Source organism: Microtus pennsylvanicus, chromosome 1 (assembly GCF_037038515.1).
Source record: "Microtus pennsylvanicus isolate mMicPen1 chromosome 1, mMicPen1.hap1, whole genome shotgun sequence".
In the NCBI taxonomy this organism is placed as follows: Eukaryota; Metazoa; Chordata; class Mammalia; order Rodentia; family Cricetidae; genus Microtus; species Microtus pennsylvanicus.
In genome coordinates this window covers 91573428-91596461 of record NC_134579.1, presented here as the reverse complement: position 1 = coordinate 91596461, position 23034 = coordinate 91573428, and the positions used below count along the sequence as shown (strand labels likewise).

The following is a 23034-nucleotide window of genomic DNA, read 5'->3' as shown; positions in this document are numbered from 1 at the left end:
TTGAGGGTGGTGTGGCCGTAGACACTAACTAATGAGTTCTCTATAGCAACTTGTGGCTCTGGCTTCCATCTTACACGCTTCCTGGCATGAAAGGCTGAAGTATTTTCTGGCATGCTGCCTCCCTTCTCCAGGGCTGAAGTGAGGCCCAAGCAGACTCAGACACCTAGGATATGCAAGGTGTACTGGTAGGGCCAGTAGTTGCTGCTGTAGGCGAGGTGGTTTGAGGCTCTTGTCTAAAAAACCAGTGATGGGGGCTGGAACATTGGCTCAGTTGGACAGAGCACTAGTCACTTCTTAGAGCACCCACATGGTGGCTCACAACCATCTGTAACTCTGCTGACTTAGTGTGGGCACTGGAGGCATCTCACTTAAACGCTGCAGGTAAAAACATTCAAAAGCATAAGATAAAATTTAAAATGTTTAAAAATATGTAACTAACAAGCAGGCAAATAGCAAGGGGTTTCAAAGATGAAGTGCGGACAGTATTCAAAGAGTGTGGAGCAGAAGGAGGAAGAGCTGGTTCCTAGGGATGTAAAGTAAAGGTGGGGTTTTTGGTTTGATTGACAGGCCTGGGTTATATAAGCCTCAGCTGACTGTTCACGAATGCCCAGTTATTCATAGATAAAAGATGGTAAATAGGGCATTTTTTTCACCTAGGAGTTAATTCTAAGGATAGTTTGTCTTATCATATATGCTCCTAAAACCAGTTCAGGCAAGATCAGCCTAGTGTCTCTAACTCCCAAAATATGTTTCAGGATGTGTTTATCACAAAATGGGAGTTGCAAAGGGTTGCTGGGGAGCTGTAGGTCAGTGACTCAGTAACCTTGTGCAGAGAAGTGTGTGTGTGGCTCAAGTCAGGACTGATTTTATTTATCCTGCACTTGCGTGCCTCACCAAGATACCCTCAGCACCCTGGTAAGCAAGGGCTATCTGCTCTGAGCACGGTGGCAGGACACAACATCCAAGCCTGCACTTCTGGGTGTCTCCCTGTGCCTGGGATACTGGTCCATTCCAGCGGATTCCCAGCAGATGCCCAGCACTGTCAGAGAGGAAGTGCTTTGTTTAGTCCCTGGGTGGCAGTCTAGCCCTGGCCACTCAGTCACCCCCAGTGGGACACAAGCCGTTTCCCCTCTCCTTTGCACAGGTGGATGGCATTCTGAAAACTGTGCTCCGGGACGAGATCATTGCTTGGCACAAAAAGACCCAGGAGGACACTTCCTCTCCATTGTCGGCCGCCGGGCAGCCTGAGAACATGGACAGCCAGCAGCTGGTCTCCTTGGTTCAGAAAGCTGTCACTGCCATCATGACCCGCCTGCACAACTTGGCCCAGTTTGATGGCGGGGAGAGCAAGGTGAACACCCTGGTGGCCGCTGCCAATAGCCTGGACAACCTATGTCGCATGGACCCTGCCTGGCACCCATGGCTGTGACCTCAGCTCTCACCCCCCCACCCCCCAGAATGTGAAATGTGCCTCTCAGCCTCTGAGCCCATGGCTGTTGAGACCTCGCTCTGCCTTGTTACCCCCTTCCTTTAGTTCCTTTCCCAGTAGTTTATGTGTGTGTGGAAGAGCGTGAGGTTTGTCCTGGAGAGAGCCCCCTGCACACAAGATAGTCAGGCCATTAGAGATGGCAGAGCCCAACAAAGCAGCTTCTGAGATGCTTTTTAATTAAGGATTCCCAGGTTGGGATTTCCTCCTGTGGTACACTTGCCTGGAGTGCCAGGCAGGTTGAGAAGGTCCCTGTATCCCCTTACCATCCAGAAACTACACTTCTGAGCAGCTGCGTGCTGTGCAGACCTTCAACAGGGTCCAGGACATCCACAGGGTTAGAGAAGCAGGAATCAGGAGCAGGCAGACAGGCAGGCTTTCTCCTCTAGCACAGATTGTCACTCTGTCACTGGCTTTGGGGAGTCTCCCCAAGTCTCTGATGTGGTTCAGGGCGCCTGCATCGCCTGCCCTGGGGGAAAGCTGCGCTTGGCCTCATGGATTCCGATTCAGTGGGGCAGAAACGGAACTGTGGAGCCAGCAGGCCGACCTTGCACTTTCTGCTGCTGGCTTGTTGGATCTCTTAGAAATTTGCTATCATTGTACCAGGAAAAAAAAAAGACAAATCATTTTGTTTTTCCTTCCTAACTTGAAACGAAAGCGGTGAGAGTTTGTCCCTTTTGGTCTCTGTTACGTTGACATTTTTATAAATCTGAGCATTGAGAAGGTTCTAGCTAAATTTGTACAGTGTGATTTTTTTTTAGAATAAATATTTTATAAAAGTATTTGTTGTCCCCTATTTTTGTGTTAGCATGTTTCTGTGTGTTGTCTGGACAGAGTGTCATATGGCTTCTAAATGACGGTGCGTGCTGCTTGTGCAGACACAGTGGCCCATGGTCACAGGTGGAGGAGGTCTTGGCTCCAAGGGTCAAAGCAAACCAGGTGACAGGAATTCCAGGGCTGTCCATCTTCATCCTGCTCTCTGTAACCATCTGTATGGATCTTGTTGGATACTCAGCTGACCTTTAGCATCGATCCAGTCTCGACCCTGACCAGTTCCTCCATTCTGGGAAAGCAGTATGAACCAACGTGGATATGAGACAATCCTCAATGGACGCGAAATAGTCCGTGACATAGGATGCGTGACTCCTACGTAAACACAGACTCTGAGTCTCAAGGAGTTTGCTGTTGGCAGGTGCCAGCTTCCTACAAGGACTCTGCACAGCTGCTTATGACACATGGAGATGGATCAACACAACCCCCCGCTGACCTTGGACTCTCAATCTACCTTCCCTGTGTCCCCAGCCGGCAGAGACCATCTCTTGAAGCTAAGCTTACCCTAGTCTGAAAAGTCTGAGGAACACAGCCTCCTGGCTCTTAAGAGGAAGGTAGCTGTGCACCCCAGCACACAGCTGGAATGGGACCTGGCTACAAACTCCTTCCTGGCTGGTTGGCCCCAGTAGCCTTACTGGAGTCTTTGTATCGATCCCTAGCCCTTGGGCTATGTGGACCCTTGGTCAAAGAGAGGGATGGCTCTACACATGGCCTGCTTACAGAGAGAGAGGAGCCCTTCTAAGGTCCCAGAGCCAATCCTGGAGCAAGTGGGAAGTGTCGAACTCCATCCCAAGCTGCACCCTGGATTACAGACTGAGGCTGAGGGGCGGCATGGTATCCATCTGACGGACTTTCCTGCTGGTTCTTCATGGTTAGCTATGCTCAGTTTCCAGAGACTTGCTCCCTTCGTGAGAAAGTGCCTCCGATGCTGGACTAGCGGGAGTTGATGACAGATGGGGACATCAAAGTCAGCATGCTGCGCCAGGCTTGAGTCGTAAAGCAACCACTGATTTTCACCCTGCCAAAGCTAGAGTCTGTTAGTGCTGAGGAAGAGGCCTATGGCTCCCTGCCAGGCTCAACCATGCCGGCACTCTGGAATTGCCTCTTCCCCCTCCCCGCCCCCCGCCAGTAACAACCAACCATACAGCGATGGCCAGAATAGGAAGGAGTCTTGCTTGCCCAGTGAATACCCGGCATCTGTGTTAAAGTGTGTGTGTGTGTGTGTGTGTGTGTGTACAAGTTTTTCTCTTTAAAGACGGTATAGCCCATGCTAGTCTCAATTTTGCTATGTAGCTAAGGATAATCTTGAATTCTGATCATCTGCCTCCACCTCCCTAGTGCTGGGACCAAGTGTGAGCATCACTGTCCGAGTGCACGCATCTCTACGCCTGTCTGTGATGCTCTGGGAATTGGACAGACCCAGGGCGCTCTGTATACTGGGAAAACGCTCTGCTCCAGTTCTGCCCAAGCCCTCTGCTGATTAATGTATTAAGACAGGGTTTTGCTCTAGTCAGGCTGGTCTGGAACTGACTTTGTGGCCACTCAAGCTGACCTTAAACTTGAAGAAATTCTTCTGCCTCAGCTTCCACATTCTGAGAGTAAGTACTTAACTTTGATGTGTTTTATATTTGGGGCCCATTTTGAGTTAACATATGTATCTGGTCTAAGGTAGGTGTGAAGCTTAATTCTTTTGCATGTGTGTGTCGTTTTCCTGACGCCATTTCCTGATGACTAACTTTTTTTTTTTTTTTTTTTTTTTTACAGAGTCAGGCAACCGGCAGGCAGCTGATGGTGTTTCTGTGCATTTAAACCGGGTCTGTTGTACTTCTGCTCACATAAACATGTTCTGTCTTTCTCACATTGAAATCATTAGTCATTAGGGTATAATTTTCACCCTTGGGAGTTTTTCACTTTTTTTCTATGACTGGTTTCTAAATCTTCCCATACATGATTGGGAAACATGCTAGGACTTTGGGGGGTGGAGTGCAGCACATGGGGAGGTCGGAAGACAGCCTTCAGGGGGTGGTTCCTCCTACCATGTGCGACCTGGGAATAGAACTCAAGTTGTCAGACTTGGCGGGAAGTGCTCACCCACCTCGCCAGCCCATGCCTTCAGCCTGGTAAGAATTAAGACTTGTTCTGACCCTGTGACATTTCAGAAGCCTGCATCTTTTGACTGAGGGGTTTAACCCATTTACATTTAAAGGAATTACCAACAGAAAGGCTTATGCTTGTGGTTTGGCACCTTCTGTTGTCTCTGCTTCTTCGTAGCTTGTCTCCTTTATTGCTGCCTTTCTGTGTGTGTTGGTGATTTTTTTTGTAGTGACACATATTTTGAATACCTCATTTCTATTGACAGATTTTATAAATACTTTGTAAAAATACATTCTTTTTTTTATTTTTTAAAAAATGTATATGTATGGGTGTTTTGCTTGCATGTATGTCTGTGCACCACATGCATGCAGTGCCCTTGGAGGCCACAAGGTGGTGTCATCCCTGGAAGCGGAGTTACAGATGGTTGTGAACTGGCATGTGGGTCCTCTAAGAGCAGCCAATGCTCTTAGCCACTGAGCCGTCTCTCCAGTCAATATATTCTCTTAATGTCCTAAAACTAGGACGATCTGATTTGAACTCTGCCAGTTTCCTCTCATGAGAACTTTACACTTTAAAAACCTCTGTCCCGTCTCATTGTGTAAACATCAAGTGTAACCGGTTGCTTTGAGGGCAGAGAGATGAGGAGGAGCACTCGCTGCTCTGGTAAAGACCAGAGTTCCATTCCTGGCACCCACATCAGGCAGCTCCCAGTCACCTGTGACTCCAACTCAGAGGATGGAGTCCCTCTCCATACCATGAAGATGCATAAATGTTTGTTTGTTTGAGTTTTCAAGACAGAGTTTCTCTGTGTAGCACTGACTATCTTGGAACTCACTTTGTAGACCAGGCTGGCCCCCCAACTCCCAGAGATCCGCCTACCCCTCCCTGCCTTCTGAGTGCCGGGACTAAAGGTGTGTGCCACCACTGCCTGACAAACCCCTACACACATCTTTGTGTGCTGTTTGCTCACGTAGTTATCTTTCAAGTCGTGTAGAAAAATGTGGCTCATTACTACAGCATTTGTATAATTCTGCAGGATTTTGTTTGAGCACATACTCGCCTTCAGTGGAGAGATGCATTTTTACATGGCTTCCCACTGCTGGTGTCCTGTCTCAAGCTGAAGGCCCCACTCCTTGTAAGGTAGTGACCATGGCCATGAATTCTTCATCATTGTGTTTAATCTTGGAATGTCCTAATTTTCCCTTCATTTTGTCAAATACAGAGTTCTCAGCAGTTGTCAGCACTTTTTAATCCATCTTCCCACTGCTTATTGGGAAATTGCTTATATCTCACCAAGCTTCCCTTGGACCTGGCGGCTTGCTTTTGTTCTGCTTCCAAAGCTTTCTCTTTGCCTGTGGTGCCCATCAGTTATCACAGCATCTGAGAGGCAGAAGCAGGAGGACCATAACTTCTCAGCCAACCCTTCTTAGCAAGAACCTGTCTCATACCTTTTGAGAGACATATATACAAACATACATAACTGTTGTGTGACAAAACTTTCCGTGGGGAGATGCAGCACATAAACCCACAAACATACCCTGCTCATCCCAGAGGGGGACACCCAAAAGACCAAAGTAGAGTTTTCTCTGCCAAGTGGGTCCCAAGGATCTAACTCTACCCATGATCCTTAGCAGCAAGTGCCTTTACCTGCTGAGCCATCCTGTTGGCCCCTCCCTGCTACTATGAGCTTAGGCTCACAGGGTGGGTGTTTGATTGCTGTGCGTCTTCTGCTGGTTTCTGGAGTATCAGGGGAGATGCTTTAGTCTGCTCTAGTTGGTCATCTGTGTTGTCTGGAAGCATTTGAGAGTCTAAAATGTTGTAGTCCATCAGATTGCTGATGTCATTCTCTAGACATTTTAGTTATGTGTGTTTGTGCAGCAGGGATGTAGACATGGGCACATGTAGGCCAGGAAACTGCTAGGTATCATCCTCAGTTGTACTTCTCAGGAACACCACCTACTTTCAAAACATGGACTCTTGGTGTGGGGCTCACCAAGTAGTCTAGGCTGCCTGACCAGTTAGTCCCAGAGATTTGCCTGTCCTGGCATCCCTGGCATCCAAGTGTTGGGATGCCCTGCGTTTTTATGTAGGCACAGGGATTGAATTCGGGTCCTCACCCACAGGAGACAACTGCTTTACTGTCTCCTCAGCCTAGACATACTGTTCATTTTCATGAAGTTATAATTTGTAAAAGTTTGAATTTTAGAAAGTTGTATTCATTTTATATATGTGAGTGTTTTGCCTGCATGTACGCGTGTTCACATGTGTGCCTGGAAGGTAATTGGATCTCCTAGAACTGGGGTTAAATATGGTTGCGGACCACCATGTGGGTGCTGGGAACTGAACCCTACTCCGTAAGAGCAGCAAGTGCTCTAAAACACTGAGCATCTCTCCAACCCCAAAGTGAACATTTTTAAACAGCAAACTATAGTTTATTTAGTCAGTATATTTGCCATAAAAGTAGACTGAGTCAGGGGCTGCAAAGATGGCTCAGTGGTTAAGAGCACCGGCTGCTCTTCCCAAGGACACAGGTTCAATTCCCAGCACCCACATGGCAGTTTGCAATTGTCTGTAATTCCAGTTCCAGGGGACCTGACACCCTCATACAGACTTGCATGCAGGCAAAACACCAATGCACATAAAAATAAATAAATCTTAAACGGTAGGCTGAGTCCAGCCTTAGGCTTACAGAGACACACTCTGAGGAACCTGCAGGGTTCAGGACCGGCAGCTATGGTCTCCCATCCTTGTAGGCAGAAAAAGGCAGGGGGATTACCTCATAAAATTCCCTTTTAAATAAAGTGTATTTGTATTGAGCCCTCTTACCAGCCCCCAAAGAATTATAATTGTTGCTAAGTTTCTATTTGAGCCTCTAGATAACAACTTAGCTGCCAACATTACACTAAATGAGGAAAATAATTGAAATCTCTAAAAGGAGAGGCAGGATATGGCTGTTTCCAGGCTGAGAGAAATAACTCATTATGTAGCGAAACAGAATGCTGTTCTTACCAGAAATCGGAGAGATGGAAATGGTTGCCCATTTTTAAACTTACTGTATATTTTGAAAGCTATGGTACTATCAACAACACCAGTCAGACCCAGAGAGGACAAGAGCCAGGTAACTGTCAAATATAAGGAATTATTAGGGGGCTGGTAAGAGGGCTCAGAGGGCACAAAGGTGCTTGCTCTACAAGCCTGGAAACGTGAGTTTGATTCCCAGAATCCCAGGGGAAGGAGAGAACAGACTGCAAGAAGTTGTCCTCTGACCTCCAAGTGCACTTTGTGATATGCCCTCCCCATTTGGATGATGATGATGATGATGATGATGATGATGATGATGATGATGATGATGATGATGATTTAAAAGAAAATAATTAGTGGGCTGGTGGAATGGCCAAGAGGTTAAGAGTACTTGCTCTTGCAGAGGGCCTGGGTTTGGTTCCCAGCCCCATAGTGACTCACAACTATTGTAACTCCACTTCCAGGAACCCCAATGTCTTAAGACCTCTGAGAGCATCCAACTTATAGGCAAAGTAAGTAAATTTTTATTTTTAAAAAGGCAGTTATTATTTTATGTTTCTGTGTATGTCATGTGCATGCAGTACTAGCATAGGCCAGAAGGTGGCATTAGACCCTTGGAACTGGAGTTACAGGCAGTTGGGAACCATTCAATGTGAGTGCCAGAAACTGAACATCCTTTGCAAGAGCAGCAAGTGCTCTTAAGCACTGAGCCGTCTCTATCCAGCCCCTGTACAGACTATTTCAAAGATTAACCCAAATTTAGAACTAGCACTACAATCAAGAGAACGGAATGGTAGAGTTTAGCTTGGGAGGTTCACACTTCCTGTTCAGGCATTCATCATTCTTTAGCAAGGTCTGAACTTGAACCATGGCACCATCTGAACTACACAGCAGAAAGAAGAGATGACCACAGGTTCTCTAGTACAGAGGGAACGGTGGCTGTCCGAGATTCTGGACCTTACGAAGCAGATGTGTGGGTCAGGCGGTTAGCCCTACTCCAGGCTGTGGACAGCAGGCAGAACCCAGTTCCTGGGTAGAAGTGTTTCTGCGGCCAGTACAGGGTGTTTGGAGGAGGGGGTCCTCAAGAGCAATAGCTCATTGTCTAGAATATGGGGCAGGGCTGGGCTGTCAGGATGGCCCTGTGTCCTCACAATAGCCAGACACCCTTCTTCCCTCTCTAGGACATGGTGGTCAGGGGACTCTCCCTTGTAGGCCTCTGTAATGTCAAGAATGTGTGTTGACCATCCTTGGAGTATTCACTGTAGTCTGTGCACTTTGTCCTCAACTGTGTGAGTACCTGTGTCTCCAGGAAATGAGCAGCCCACCTGGCTCTTCATGGGCATGGCTGACCTTTGAACTCTCTCCGGTGGCCTGAGTTTTTCACAGGACATTTGTGCCTAGTTGACTGTTTAGCAGAGATCCTTTTTTTAAAGATTTATTATGTATACATGTATGTATTTATTATGTATACAGTATTCTCAGTATTCTGTATGCCTGCAGGCCAGAAGAGGGCACCAGATCTCATTACAGATGGTTGTGAGCCATCATGTGGTTGCTGGGAATTGAACTCAGGACCTTTGGAAGAGCAGGCAGTGCTCTTAACCACTGAGCCATCTCTCCAGTCCAGCAGAGATCCTTTTCTCTTTTTTTTTGTTATTTATTTATTTATTTATTAAAGATTTCTGCCTTCTCCCTGCCACCGCCTCCCATTTCCCTCCCCCTCCCCCGATCAAGTCCCTCTCCCTCGTCAGCCCAAAGAGCAATCAGGGTTCCCTGCCCTGTGGGAAGTCCAAGGACCACCCACCTCCATCCAGGCCTAGTTAGGTGAGTATCCAAACTGCCTAGGCTCCCACAAAGCCAGTACGTGCAATAGGATCAAAAACCCATTGCCATTGTTCTTGAGTTCTCAGCAGTCCTCATTGTCCGCTATGTTCAGCGAGTCCAGTTTTATCCCATGCTTTTTCAGACCCAGGCCAGCTGGCCTTGGTGAGTTCCCGATAGAACATCCCCATTGTCTCAGTGTGTGGGTGCACCCCTCACGGTCCTGAGTTCCTTGCTCGTGCTCAGAGATCCTTTTCTTGTGTGCACACACAGCTGGTGCATGTCGGGGCCAGAGCTCAAAGTCGGGTGTCATTTTCCATTGCTCAACACACTCTGAGGCAGGGTTTCTTACTGAATGCACCTGGAAGATTACTGATTTGCCTAGATCCGCGAGCCCCAGGGATCCTTTCTTCTTTGCAGGCACACAGCCCTCTGCCTGGCTTTTCACATGAGTTCTGGGGACCAAATCCAGGTCTTTATGCTGGTGCAGCAAGCATGTTACCAACTAAGCCATCTCCCCATCTGAGAGAGCCACGCATGTGTGCGTGAGTGCAGACATGGTGTGTCTGTACAGTCAGGTACTCTAGGTATTGGTGGTCATCTTCCACCTTGTTCCAAACAGTAACCTGTTTGCTGTTGCTGATGCCATGTGAGCTGGCCTGCACATTTCCCAGAATTCTCCTGACTCTCCTTTCATCTCTCCACAGGAGCACCTTGATTACCAGACATGTGCTGTGTCCAACTTTTACATGAGGCCCAGGGATTCGAACTCAGGTCCTCACACTTGTGTGCCTTGTGCTCTACAGGGACATCATTTCTGCGGGAACTTCACTTTCTACCATTGTTTTTCTGACTGTGGTTAAATGATTGGCTTGCAGTTGTGTACCTGGCTGCCGTGTGTGCTAGTGCCCACAGAGACCAGAAGAGGGCACCAGATCCCCTGAAGATGGAGTTAGAGGTGATTATGAGCCACCTGATTGATGGGCCCTGATCTTCTGACCATCTCTCCAGCCTGTTTGGGAACTTTTAAAAACATATTTGAAGGATACTGGTGGCCTCACCTTTCTTCAGACCCTTTGCTAAATATTTGCTTTCTTACTTTGCTGACATGGGGTGTAGCTGTGTAGCCCAGGATGGCCTGGTCTTCCCTGTTCAGCCCTCCCTGGCTGTCCTCCAACTTTCAACTCCATGTGCAAGCTTCAAGTCTGGAATCATAGGTAAGAGTCATGTGCTCAGACTGGTTTTAGCCTAAGTGTTTGACCCAACTCTAAAGCTTGTCTGAAGAGGCCAGGCAGTCAGTGATGTCACACACCTGGTTTTGTTTATTTTTGGTTTTTTCAAGACAGGGTTTCTCTGTAACTTTGGAGCCTGTCCTGGAACTAGCTCTTGTAGACCAGGCTGGTCTCGAACTCACAGAGATCCACCTGGACTACACAAAATCAATGCAGAAACAGATCCAGGTGGCAGTGGCGGCTCACATCTTTAATCCAGCACTAGGGGGTCACATGCCTTTAATCTAAGCACTAAAGGGGAATATAAAATGGGAGGAGACAGAGGCTAGGGCTCAGTGTTGGTAGAGATAAAACTCTTCTAGTGGCTTGGCTGCTTTGCTTTTCTGATCTTCAGCTTGAACCCCAGTATCTATCTGTCTCTGGGATTTTATTATTCATGCTACCCAACCATACCGATCTCTTCAGAAGTCCCTACCTGGACCTGAAGCTCCTCCCTTTCCTCACACAGCTGCTGCCTCCTGGGCAAGTTCTCCTGGCCAGCCTTGTCTTTTCCAAAGACCCCCTGGGCCGTCCCCGGGCCTTGCACAGGGCCGGCTGGGCCTCAGCTCTCACTGCAGCATGGCTGACCCAGAACTTGACATGATCAGCAGGTGACTGCCGGGACCTGCTGCTCAGCCCTGTCTGCTTGCTCACTTTTTAAGAAGGCCAACACTGACTGAATATTTACTAGGCACTGTAGTAAATGCTTTAGGGCCAATTTTTAAAAACACCAATGTATTGTGTAGTGTGTGTGTGTGTGTACATGTACACATGTATGTACATGGTGCATGTCAGAGGACAACTTCTTTCACTGGTACCTGGAGACTGAGCTCAGGTCATTAGGCTGTGTAGCGCTTTTATCCACAGCCATATCACCGGCCCAACCTTTTTCTTTTTCTCTTTCCTTCCTCCTTTCTTTCCTCCCTACTTCCCTTCCCTCTTTCTTTCTTTCTCTCTCTCTTTCTTTCTTTCTGAGATAGTACCATGTCACTCAGACTAGCCTAAAAGTCCATATGAAGCTAAGGATGAACTTGAACTCCTTATCTTCCTGCCTCCGCTTCCCTCATGCTGGATGACCTGTGTGTTACTGTGTTTTTTTAAAATTTATTTATTTATTATGTATACAACACTGTCTGCGCGTATGCCTTAAGGCCAGAAGAGGGCACCAGACCCCATTACAGATGGTTGTGAACCACCATGTGGTTGCTGGGAATTGAACTCAGGACCTTTGGAAGAGCAGGCAATGCTCTCAACCTCTGAGCCATCTCTCCAGCCCGTGTGTTACTGTTTTTGCACAAAGCTAATTGCTGTGATTTCTTCTCTCCAGAACCGACACTTTGCTGATGTCCTAGGAATAATTAAAATGAAACTTCAGAGGCCACCAGCACCTTCCACAGCCACGTGAGAGAACTGGACCTGGGCATGCTGGAGCCTCCAGCGCTGCATCACCTGACACTGGGCCCCATGACTAGAGTGATGCTTGGCACCAAGCTAGGCAGACAGGTAAGGATGTCTTCACTGCTGGGCAAAAGGACAGCCACTGGGGGTAGAGGTAGCAGACAGGGGTCAGGTTACCCAACCTGTCCCCTCCTGTAGAAGTGTCCACTGAAGCAGCCGGAAGTAAAATAGAGGGGTGGAGTGGGGAGGGCATTGCGGGTACCACATCATGGGTGCTTGGATGGGGCACGGTCTATCACCCTACCTGCCAACACCAAGTGGGATGGCAGAGAGGAGGTGCCAGGGCGGAGAGGGCTGCGGGTGGAGCTCTAAGGCCCACAGTAGCTGGAGAGCCGGCTCAGCCTGGTGTGAAAAGAGGATGTCAGACAGACAATGTAAGAATAAAGCTTCCGGGGCTGGAGAGATGGCTCAGTGGTTAAGAGCATTGCCTGCTCTTCCAAAGGTCCTGAGTTCAATTCCCAGCAACCACATGGTGGCTCACAACCATCTGTAAAGAGGTCTGGCGCCCTCTTCTGGCCTTCAGGCATACAGACAGAGTATTGTATACATAATAAATATTTAAAAAAAAAAAGAATAAAGCTTCCCCAAGATGCCTCCCTACCTCTGCCTCCGCAAGAGGTCCTGAGGCAACAAGCCTGGGCATGTGGTCTGCAGCCAGGTTTGCCCAAAGCTTGGGGGTTAGTGTCTCCCCCTCCAATCGACTGCAGTTACTTGGTTTTTCAGGCACAATGACCCAGTCATCTCCAGCTGTCAACCACAGGCCCAAGACCCCTGCATTCCCTGGGGGGTGGGTGGCAACGGCTGTAGACAATGGCCCACCACTCTGTGAGATTCTCTGGAGAAGCAGAAGCCTGAAAGCTGGGGTTTGTGCCCCCCTCACAGTTCCTGTACTGAAGGTCCGACTTTCACAGCAGTGGACAGGTGAGCCCCAGGAGGTGACTGGGTCACGAGGTAGAACCCTCACGGAAGACCTCAGGCCCTTTACTCCTGCTCCCATGAGTCAGGCACGGCATGGAGACATCCCTGATGACAATGGTGTGCCTATAGGGCTTCGCAAAGATACAGAACTGCCGGGAACCTGACAACCAGGTGCACAAGCACCTGGTTAATCTGTTGTGTGCAACCACAGTCTGGGAAGAGCCCAGCCCTCCTGCTATAGCTGTAGCGTCACCTCAGAGGCGAGCGGATGGTATTTCTGACTTGGGACAAGTTTACCACGACGGACTATCTTAGTTCTATGAGAAGCATCTGCAGTAAGAAGGGTCCTCAAAAAGTTAACCCAGGGCACACTGACCCAGGATTTCTAGCAGACTCTGATGTGGATTCCAGCAGATGTTTGTGAACTTGTATTCCGGGCAGCCTTCCTCAAAATAACCAAAAACAGAGAGAGTGTGCAAGGAATTAATTCGCCAGCTGCTTTGGTGGGCAGAGCCCCAGGGAAGGCACAGTGGTACCACCTCAAGTCCAAGGTAGCGGGGACAGACTGAACCATGTATTTACTGAGTCTGGTATTTCCATTTTTTTCCCCAGAAAAATTTTAGCTTTACCTCTTTTCCTTGGAGGCTGGACTTCACTGCTGATGAAACTAAGTAACATCAGAATCTTGTTACCACATCAAAGTAACAGATGCCAAAAAAAAGTAAAGTTGTGAGTTTATTGCATATGTAACAAAATGAACCTGACCTCCCGGGTCCAGCCTGCTCTACAGTCAACGTTTTGTGTTTCCAGCTGGTTCCACAACTGCATTAAATAGAACTAGCATTTCTTTAAATACTTTCGATTCTGACATAAAACAGAACATTAGTGTACAACTGTCACAAGTAAATGGGCGATAAAAACTGGGAGAGCAACTAGGGTAGCAGCAGCACTTCGAACAGGACCTTACAAAATAAATTAGGATACATTATAAACACATTTTAAAAACCCACACTGTTTCAGAAGGCTGCCAAGTGGCCCCCACCTGGCTGCAGGAGGGTGGGGTGTTTTCTCTGCCAAGGGTCAGTCCAGGGGCCACCTAGGCTGAACTTGACCATGTGGCCAAGCCAGTGTAGGGGCTCAGCATCCCATCTTGTGGCAGATTCTCCTAAAAGAAAGCAAGAGATTGGAACCCACTGCCACCCCATTGCTGCAGCCTGCTGCTTCCTCTGAAGCACTGCGGAGCAGAGTGGTGTTTGCTGCGTCCCTGAGTTGGCTGCTGGCCGCTGGTGAGGGGAGCCTGGAGAGCCGGGCTCCTGAAGCATCTGGGTGACGTGGCAACGGTGGATCGTCTAGGGCCACCAGGAAGGGCGACAATCGAGATCTTATATGAAAGGGCTTCATCCAGACCCAAAGCAGAGCAACCAGGAGCTTTGCCGTGGGTCGGCCGGCCACGCGGTGTCCTGTGAGGAGCTTCTGAAGGACCTAACCATGGTAGACAGACAAGGAGGTGCAGTGGTACCAACGGACACCTGGGGGAGGCTGGGACACTCAGAACTGGCAATGAAGGGAACCCAGGCAATTAAGGAGAAAGACTTAGAAGCCTTACTGGGTGGTATGTGTGCCTACCACAGTCAGCCCGAGGGGCCAACCTCTGGATCCTCAACGCACACGTGACATGGGACTCCTAAGGCTTGTCCCACATCACTCCCAACTCGACATTCTGGCAGCACAGGACCCTGTCTCCTCCAACACTGCAGACTGGCACAGTGCCACAGCACCACGCAGGGCTTCCCATCTCCAGAGTCACGCGGTGGGACCTGGCTGCGCCTTAGGGCTCAGGCTTCCTCACACTTCCCAGTCATGAGGGAGCCAGGTTTTAGAACACCCTCAGGAGCATTAAGGTAGATGAAATACAGAAGCCCTATTGGGGCAAGGCAGAAAATTGAGAAACTGGTAAGGCCCCAGTCTGGCCTGGATGGTGGGATGGACTCAGTTTTTGTGCAGTGAGGTCTGCCAAGCATCCTTTCCGTCCCTAAACCTTGACACTCAGCGTGTGGCTGGTTCACGCTCTGCAGAACCCGTGGCCCAAGCTGGGCAAACCTCTTGGGATAGGGTGTGTAACCTATGAATCCAGCCTTCCCCAGTAACTCAGGAACTGCTTCTGGAGCAAGCTGGACAGAAGCAGCGGGAACAGAAGGGAAGACGCTTCCCCATCCCTAGCCTGAGGGTGAGCAATGAAAAGAACACAAAGTCAGTGGCCCACAAAGTCAGTGGCCCGACAGGACCTTCTTCATCATCCCACACATAACTTGAACTCATGGCTGAACTTGAACCCCGGTACCAATGAAATGTCTTGCTAATGAATTACCCTGTTCTCGCCCCGACCACAAACAAAAATGGCAAAATCACACGCGGAAGATGGGCTGCTGCCCTGCCTTCCCCCAGAGTTCAGCTGCCTGAATCCAGCCTCTCAGGACAGTCACCGCTTCTAAACACTTGTGCAAACTGGAAATGGTGTTAGAGACATGGCATTAGGCTGGCTTTGGCCTTGCTCATCAGAAGACAAAGACTGAGCAAGCAAATTGAGTAGAACTGTTAGCATCACCATTGCCACCGGGGAAGAGGGCCATGTAGGGAGGTAAAGCCCCCTCCCTGTCACCACAGGCTCCGTCACACCCTGCTTTGTGCATAGCACCAACTCTGGGGAGCTGCATCAGGAGGCCCCAGGTCAGTGGCCTCTCCCGCTGTCCCATCCAGTGGCTGTGGTGACAAAACTGTTCTGTTAGTTTAGCTCTTAGCAATCCCCATATAAAAGTCCATTAACATTTCACGACAGTCAGGAGCCTCCGGTCCCTGGCACAGGAGTCGAGCTGGACCCAGGTGGATCTGAGCCTGGTTTTGGTCATTCTTTGATTAGTTCCGTGACGTGAGAATTTCAAACTGGGCAGAGAACGCAGCAGATGGAACTTTTAAAGATGTTCCCCCGTGCAAAGCCATCTTTTCAGCCAGGATACCCTGAAAAGAAATCCCTGGGCCTCCTGTGAAGGCTGCTCCAATCCCTCTACCTCTCAAAGGGGAAATACATTCTGCCTCGAGCTTCCTGCTTTGGTGGAATTCCAGCACACATGCACTGTGCAGTTATTTCCTGCTTAGAAATCCACCTGCTCTCTGGAACAGGCTGCTAGCCGGACCGTCTGGAATTTGAGCTTGGTAAGCTATGGGCAGCTGCTGAACTTGAAAAGGGCCTTGAGGCTACACTGAGAGGGAGAGCCGGTACAGAGACCATGCAAGCCCTCGGGGCCCAGCTTGGCCCTGGCCATGCCCACCATGCCAAGGAAGCTGAGGGGGAAACCTGGCTGCGTTTTATTGGATGGGTGATGGAAGGGTGGGCGAACTATAATAAAGGAGGGATAAATGGGTGGGAGCCACCTATGAAAGTCCCCTGGCCTGCCCTCCCCAGAGGAGGAGACGAGCCTTTTCCCTCGGGTTTCTGGAATCTCAGGCCTCAGCCCGCCATGCGGGAGGCGTGCAGACACCATATGCTTTGGGTCTGGTGGTTGTGGGTGACTCGGCTGCCACTGGCCACTCTTCACTCCACGGCAAAGCCACAGGTCTCCTCCACTGCTGTCAGCAGCTTCTCGTAGAGCTTCTCATAGGACTCATAGGGTGGGATGTCAATCCGGTTAAAGCTGGAAAAGGACAAAGGAGCCAGAGTCACTGCTGGGGGGGCGGGATTCGGTGTCCTACCTCTGGCTGGGAAGAGCCCTATGAAGTTCTGAACACAACATGCTTCCGTTTTCACCACAAGTTTGTTTTGTTTTCGTTTCTTCCACTGTTTTGTCTCTGGGTGTGAGTTCTCTACACTGGGAAGAACCCTGGCTGGCGAGCTACACTGGTGACCATCAGGTCTCCTACTGCAGGACAGCCAGTCCCGAACAAGAGCATGATGGGTCTCAAAAGCAAAAGAATGCTAAATTCTAGAAAAATGAGATGGATACCGACCTTCCCACTTAAGATTTCCAGGGGAAAACTCATTTCAGTATTTATGCAGAGACGCATCTACTGTCTCAGAGTAATTCACTAGACAGAAAAAGCAGTGGCCTGTGAGTCCTGGGCAGAGAGCAGCCGGAAATGTGCTAGAAATGGGTGACGGGTGCACTGTTCTTTCAGGTTTTCGTCTAAATTAGAGCCACATGCTCATTCTGTAGGAGCACAGGCCATACCATGCTGAGGCAGGCATGGTGTCCTGCATGGTCCTGGGAATGGATGTATCATCGGGCCATCTTGCAGATGTGAACGAAAGTGGGAACAGATGTATATCACTTGCTCCAAACCTCATCACTGGGTCACAGGCTCATGAACTTTTGTTCCTGTCATGTGGCGACCCCACGACCTTGAGAACTAGTGTCCTGAAAGGGAGGTGAGGATTCTGAGACAGTTTCCTTAAACTACCAAGTAACTCACCCACCACAGAGAATATTTTCAGTAAGGTTCTGAGAAGGACAATGTGTTCCACATCAGACAGTGACTGCCATTCTGATGGGTACATGCACAGGCATGCGTGTGAGCATGTGTGAGTACGTGCGTGCACACGACCAAGGGCCATCCACGAGCCTTGAGGCTGCACTCAGGGGCTTTAACTGCTCTTGCTGACTCAACTCTCTGTCTCACTTGACGGCTAGGGTGTGACCTGAGGCTCTACTGAAGGTGACATGAAGGACACATGACCCCACAGTGGCCAAGCTTACCAGGTATGAGCCTTGGGCAAGTTGTCTGTGTTGGCGTCTATCAGGTGGATGGTGAAGAGTCGGGGCCCTGCCGCGCCTGTAGAACCTTACAAGACAACATTCTAGTTAATGTACTTCACAGACAAAGCCTGGGAGGGCCTCACCAGGAGGCCCTGTGGCAGTGTGACTCATTCCTGAACCCCAAGGACCTAGAGAACCTCTTAAGGGGGCAGCTGAGGTACAGACGGCTTTGTTTCTATACCAGTTGACAGAAAGCACCAGCCACTGGCCCTTCTCCTCTAGTCTTCCTGGATGCTTGTGGCTTTCCTTAGCCACCTGCTGCTGAGGTTAACCGACGCCATTAGTGTGTAACCGGTGCTGATAGAGGTGTCACACACTCCCCTCAGCAGGGCAAAGTCCGGCAGTGCTGAGGCAAGTTACAATAAAGGCAGTGTGGCCGACCGGGTTGGAGCAGTGAACCTAGGTCCTAGCCACTCAGCACCGGCCTGTGTGCCTCCAGTTCAATGCCTTGCTCTAAGGAGCATTCATTCCTCCCTCCCGTGGGACCAGTCACTCCAGGACTGGATGGAGACTATGTCCCATCCCTGGCTCACACCCACACCCCTGACTGGTCTTGGATAATATTAGTAAGACCCTTGTGATAGGAGAGATTTTTCTGAATGGGAATATTTGGTGGGCAGCCCTGCTGTGGAGAAGTTGGAGGTAAGGAGAGAAGGTGTGGGGGTTTACAAAAATCTGGACCCCAACAAAGACCAAACAACTGTTTTTTCCTTAGTAGGCAGAGAATAAATCCCGTGTCCTTACTGTGTCTTAGTCTGGTGTGAAAGGGACAGCAAACCCGACTCCACCCACCCACTTGGTATGGGGAGGAGCAGCAAGCCCAGCTTATCAGGACAAAGTGGAGGTGAGTCTGGGTTCCTGCAATCCTGCATCACTATGGAAATAGGTGGACTCAGTCGGGGAGGACTCCACACTTGTTACAATACTAGACTAAGCTCCAGTGTCCTCCACCTGATTCTTCGTCCACCAACCCCCACAGGTACCCGGTGTTAGGTGGCACTCTCCTTGGGTTGTGGACACCAGAGGCTATCAGTAGCCCCTGCTGCTCCTGGATTTTTAGAGACCACGGGACCCATGGGCCCAAAGGGGCCCCAGTGTGACCCTACACCTGCCAGGCACCCCAGTGCTAAGTATTTGTTACAAGAACACTGACCACAGACATTCTCTACTGGGACGGTCCACATTTCAACTCTTGCAGCCTAGACAGAGCACAGCCGCTAAACACCTCAGGGAATGGCCCTGACTCCACGTCAGTCACCTTGCAGAGCCTTGAACCCTTGGAGAGGCACTCGCGTGGATCCTGTCACGAACTGCAGGAGTCTGGCCCTCCTCTCCTCATCAAAGGTCTCCACTGCCTGCCAGAACCATCGGACGATGTTGCTGTCGGCCACACAATGCTTCAAGCGCGTGTTTGACTTCCAGTCATTCAGGTCTATCTTATCCAGCCCGCCTATTATCAGCTGGGGAAGGGCATCAGGCTGGAGGTTAAATCTGAAACGTCTATGTCGCTGGCCCTGCCCAGGAGTCCTCATACTCAAGAAGCACTGGCAGTGCAGCTCCCAGTGGGCTGAAACCCCAGAACCTCAGGGCTGAGTTTGCTCTGGACCAGGGAAGAGCAGACAGGGTGGGAACTCGACAGCCCATGTGCAGATGAGGGGACATGGAGCATGCTCTACACCCACTGCCTCAGAGATGCGCCACTCAAAGCTCACAGCCCACAGTGGGCAAATGGCTTTGAGAACAATCTGGAAGGCTTAGGCCACTTGGCACCAGGCAGACAGAGCTGGCAAGGGATGAATGAGTCACTGTCCAAGTCCACAACAATGGCATGTTCTTAGTCTATTAATAGCCAGAATGCAAGCAGAGACCTGGCTTCAGGGAGGCCGGGTGCAAGGGAAAGGCTAGAGATCCCAAAAATCCAAGACACGGACACCTGGGTCCAGTTGCCAAGGGGACAGACACCACCCAGTGTGTGACAAGATAGTTCAGAGGCCCTTGGTCTCCCAACAGCAAGCCCACTGCACAGGGTTGCCAGTGGTCTCACTTACCTCTAGTTCCTTCTGGTCAAAGGGCTTCAGTAGGTGTTGGGGAATGAGTTCATTAAAGCCTTTCTGAAGCGCTAGGAACTGGGCTTCAATTCCTCTCATAAACCTCCAGTTTACATACAACCTGAAAGGAAAGCCACATGTTGGAAGTGATTGGGGCGAGGCCAGGAAAACACTGTCCCACAGTGGCTGGCACAGCTGTTACTGTAGAACCTGCTGAGCGGGCGCCTGCCTGCTCCTGCCCTCCCTGGTGGCTCTCGTTTGCCTGTCTGGTCTTATCTTTAATTACTGTTATTATTTTAAACATAAGCATATTTCCCCTGCATATCTGCATCATGTTTGATCCTGGTACCTACGCACGGAGACAGGAAGAGGGTGCTGGATTCCCTCAAATTGGTTGGTTGCAGGCAGCTACGAGCCACCACAGGGGTGCTGGTCCTCTAGAAGAGCAAGTGTCTGCACCACTGAGTCTGCCCAGCCTCTTATGTTACCGTTTTGAGACAAGGCTGCCATGCTGGCCTTAAACTCACTGGCCTGGAACTCCTACTGACTTCTAGGTTTTGAGTGCCAGGGTTAAGGTCTATCCCATCCCACCTGGCTCTTTTGTCCTCCCCACCCCACCCCACCCCACGCCCTGGAGAAGGGGTCTGTGTAGGCCAGGCTGGGAGTGAACTCACTATGTAGCCCAGAATGACCTGGACCTGCTCCTGTACCAGCCTCCCACCCAAGTGCTGGAATTACACACCACACCCAGCCTTCCTATCAGTAACAAATGAAGCGGTGCTAGCATTCTGGTTTTCTACTAAAAAGGCAAGGGAGCATAACGAGCTGTGCCAGAAGGGCTAGGATTTCAGCAGCCTGCATGGCCCATGGCCGTACGACACATGCATAATTCTGAATTGCCGTGCATGGAACTGTCCCTCAGGCTGGAACTGGGATGCCGCAGTGGACTCCTTGGACATGCTGGCAACTGCTGACCCTGGCTGGCCACCTCTCCACCCAGAGCTGAGCTGTCACATGGAGTCTCTATTGTGGGTGCTCCTGACAGCACCTTCTGCTCACCCCGGGCCACCAGTGAAGCCAGCCCTGCATATTACCGGACATATTCCTTCTTGTTCTCTTCAGTGACAGGCACATTTCTGCCATTGGGTTTCAGTTCGTGCTGAAGGATCCGCCCAAAAGCATTGTGCTCCACGCAGAAGGTATGGTCCAGCACCGGCGTGATGTCATTCTCTCTGTGGACACAGGCAAAGGCTGATGAGCCCTATGCCAGAGAGTTCTAGGAGGCTGTGTGGAATGTGCCAGACAGCTGGCAAACACAGCTCAGGTTTTGTTCCTGTCTTTTCTGATTCTCACTGGGGGAGGGGAGCCACTCTCATCCTGTGACACCATGGGACATGAGGCCTCATTGCTCTGGGGACTGAGTCTGGGAGGAGGAAGCCTGTGAGGAGGCAGCGGAGTCAAAAGGACTCAAGCCAGGAAAATAAGGAGTCTCTCTCAGGGTGCTCTTTCAAAGGCATCCATTCCCACAAACGCACTTGAAATGTCAGGCTGACTTTTTATGTTGACAATCAGATCAACAGATTCCCCACGGGAACACTCCCCCCCATCCCCCGCGTGCGCGCTCCCCGCACAGTAGAACAAGTGAAGCCAGAAAGAGGGTCCCAGGCTAGACTCCACACGGCAGCTTCTGGGACCCGTCAGGGCCTTGCTCTTCCACAGGGACAACCAGACTATAGTTCATCCTGTTTCTCCCACCCAGCAAAGAGTCTTGATAAACTCTAAAGCAAAAGTAACTAATATTAATTTTGTTTTGATTCTTTCTCTTGCCTTCTACAGATTGCCTGAGAAACTGGAGATGCTCGCTTGTACCCCCCACCACACACATCAAGAAGATTACTGGCATTTGGAATCAAACCTCATTGTTGAGAATGTAAGTCAGTTAAGAAATTCTGTCACCTCTGTTTTGTTAATCTGTGTTTGCTGCTGCAGTAGTTAAGTTTTGTTGCTCTCTTTAGTTTCACGTCTCTCCCCCAAAGCATGTGCACACACACAAACACACCAGGAGCTCTGGGGCAGGATGGTAACACTTACAGAATCCACACCAAGCTCTTGTGCAGTTCTGGGTCCACTGACTCCAGATCCGACAGCTGGATGGGTTTTCCCAGGAGCTGCTTGTAGAACGGAACTGTGAAGCCCCCATTTATGTAGTGTCCATGGAACACAGCCAGACCCATGATGCGACCCACAAAGTGGAAGTAAGACAGATGGTCCTATAGGGGGCACCAGAGAACAGCAAGTCATTAGAAAGATGAGCTGCTGGCATGGCCGCAGGCTTCCTGCAGGCTTCCTGGGACTCTGGAATATACTCAGCTGTTCGTCACCCGCCTGTGGCCAGACAGGATAAGGCTGACATTTAGCTACAAGTCCACAGGGCATCTTTTGTTTGGGGACTTGCTTCTAACTTGGGTGGGATTGTACTGGCAATCCTCCTTCCTCAGCCTCCAGAGTACTGGGATGGCAGGTGTGTACCACTCTATCCTAGCCTAACACTATGAAGGGGGAAGGGGGGCGGGTCTGCTGTCTCTTCCTGAGTACTCAGTCTGGTACAAAATGAAGATGTGGAGACTTCTCTACAATTGAGAAGGCTGTATCTCTTCCTCAACCAGAGTGGTTCTGGTTTCGAAGGTTCATGTTTCTCCTTCCGGCTCCAAATTAAAATCACCTCAGAAAACTTGTCAAACTTAACTTCCGGGCTGGATGAAGGTTTATTCCCATTGTGTGTGTGTGTGCACGTGCACATACATGTCAGCGTCAAAGCTCAAGATCACCTTCATTCCTAAGGTGCTGTCCAGGATCTCTCATCGAACCTGGACCTTACAGATCAGCCTGGCCAGTCAGCAAACTCCAGGGTCACCCACTCCACCTCCACCGCCCCAGCGCATGCATGACCATACAACACCTGGCAGGGTTTTTTGGTTTGGCCTTGTAGGTCTCTTAATAGAGCCTTGCCTGTCCTGGAACTCGCTCTGTCGACCAGACTGGCCTCAAACTCACAGAGATCCACCTGCCTCTGCCTCCCAAATGCTGGGATTAAAGGTGTGCACCACCACCACCCGGCCATAATTGGCTGGGTTTTGCATTTTGCAGTCTGACTCGGGGCTTCATGCTTGTATGGATGAACCATCTTCCAAACCATAGGTTTATTTGTATTTGAATTCTCTAGTTGAGTTAGTTCCCAATTTCAACTCTGTAGCCTTGTGACACTGGGTGTGGTCCCA

At 49.9% G+C, this 23034-nt stretch overlaps 2 protein-coding genes across 21 annotated transcripts in view; one reads left to right on the top strand and one right to left on the bottom strand.

Annotated features, from left to right (window-relative positions):
• The window catches only part of Trrap (transformation/transcription domain associated protein), a 103082-nt gene extending 100814 nt beyond the window's left edge, over positions 1-2268 (top strand). For 8 of the 17 annotated variants that reach the window (XM_075973367.1, XM_075973349.1, XM_075973377.1 and 5 more), the window contains one exon: positions 1145-2268. In XM_075973367.1, coding sequence (XP_075829482.1) covers positions 1145-1429 — 285 coding nt within the window. In that variant the 3' untranslated portion in view covers positions 1430-2268. The remainder of the gene's footprint in view (positions 1-1144) is intronic. The other 9 variants (XM_075973260.1, XM_075973313.1, XM_075973270.1 and 6 more) reach the window with 2 other exon arrangements.
• An 11349-nt stretch (positions 2269-13617) lies between these two features.
• The window catches only part of Smurf1 (SMAD specific E3 ubiquitin protein ligase 1), a 98368-nt gene continuing 88951 nt past the window's right edge, over positions 13618-23034 (bottom strand). For 2 of the 4 annotated variants that reach the window (XM_075973196.1, XM_075973213.1), the window contains 6 exons: positions 21848-22026; positions 20851-20988; positions 19757-19877; positions 18967-19168; positions 17649-17733; positions 13618-16589 (listed from right to left, as the gene is read on the bottom strand). In XM_075973196.1, the coding sequence (XP_075829311.1) occupies positions 16490-16589; positions 17649-17733; positions 18967-19168; positions 19757-19877; positions 20851-20988; positions 21848-22026 (825 nt within the window). In that variant the 3' untranslated portion in view covers positions 13618-16489. The remainder of the gene's footprint in view (positions 16590-17648; positions 17734-18966; positions 19169-19756; positions 19878-20850; positions 20989-21847; positions 22027-23034) is intronic. The other 2 variants (XM_075973205.1, XM_075973220.1) reach the window with 1 other exon arrangement.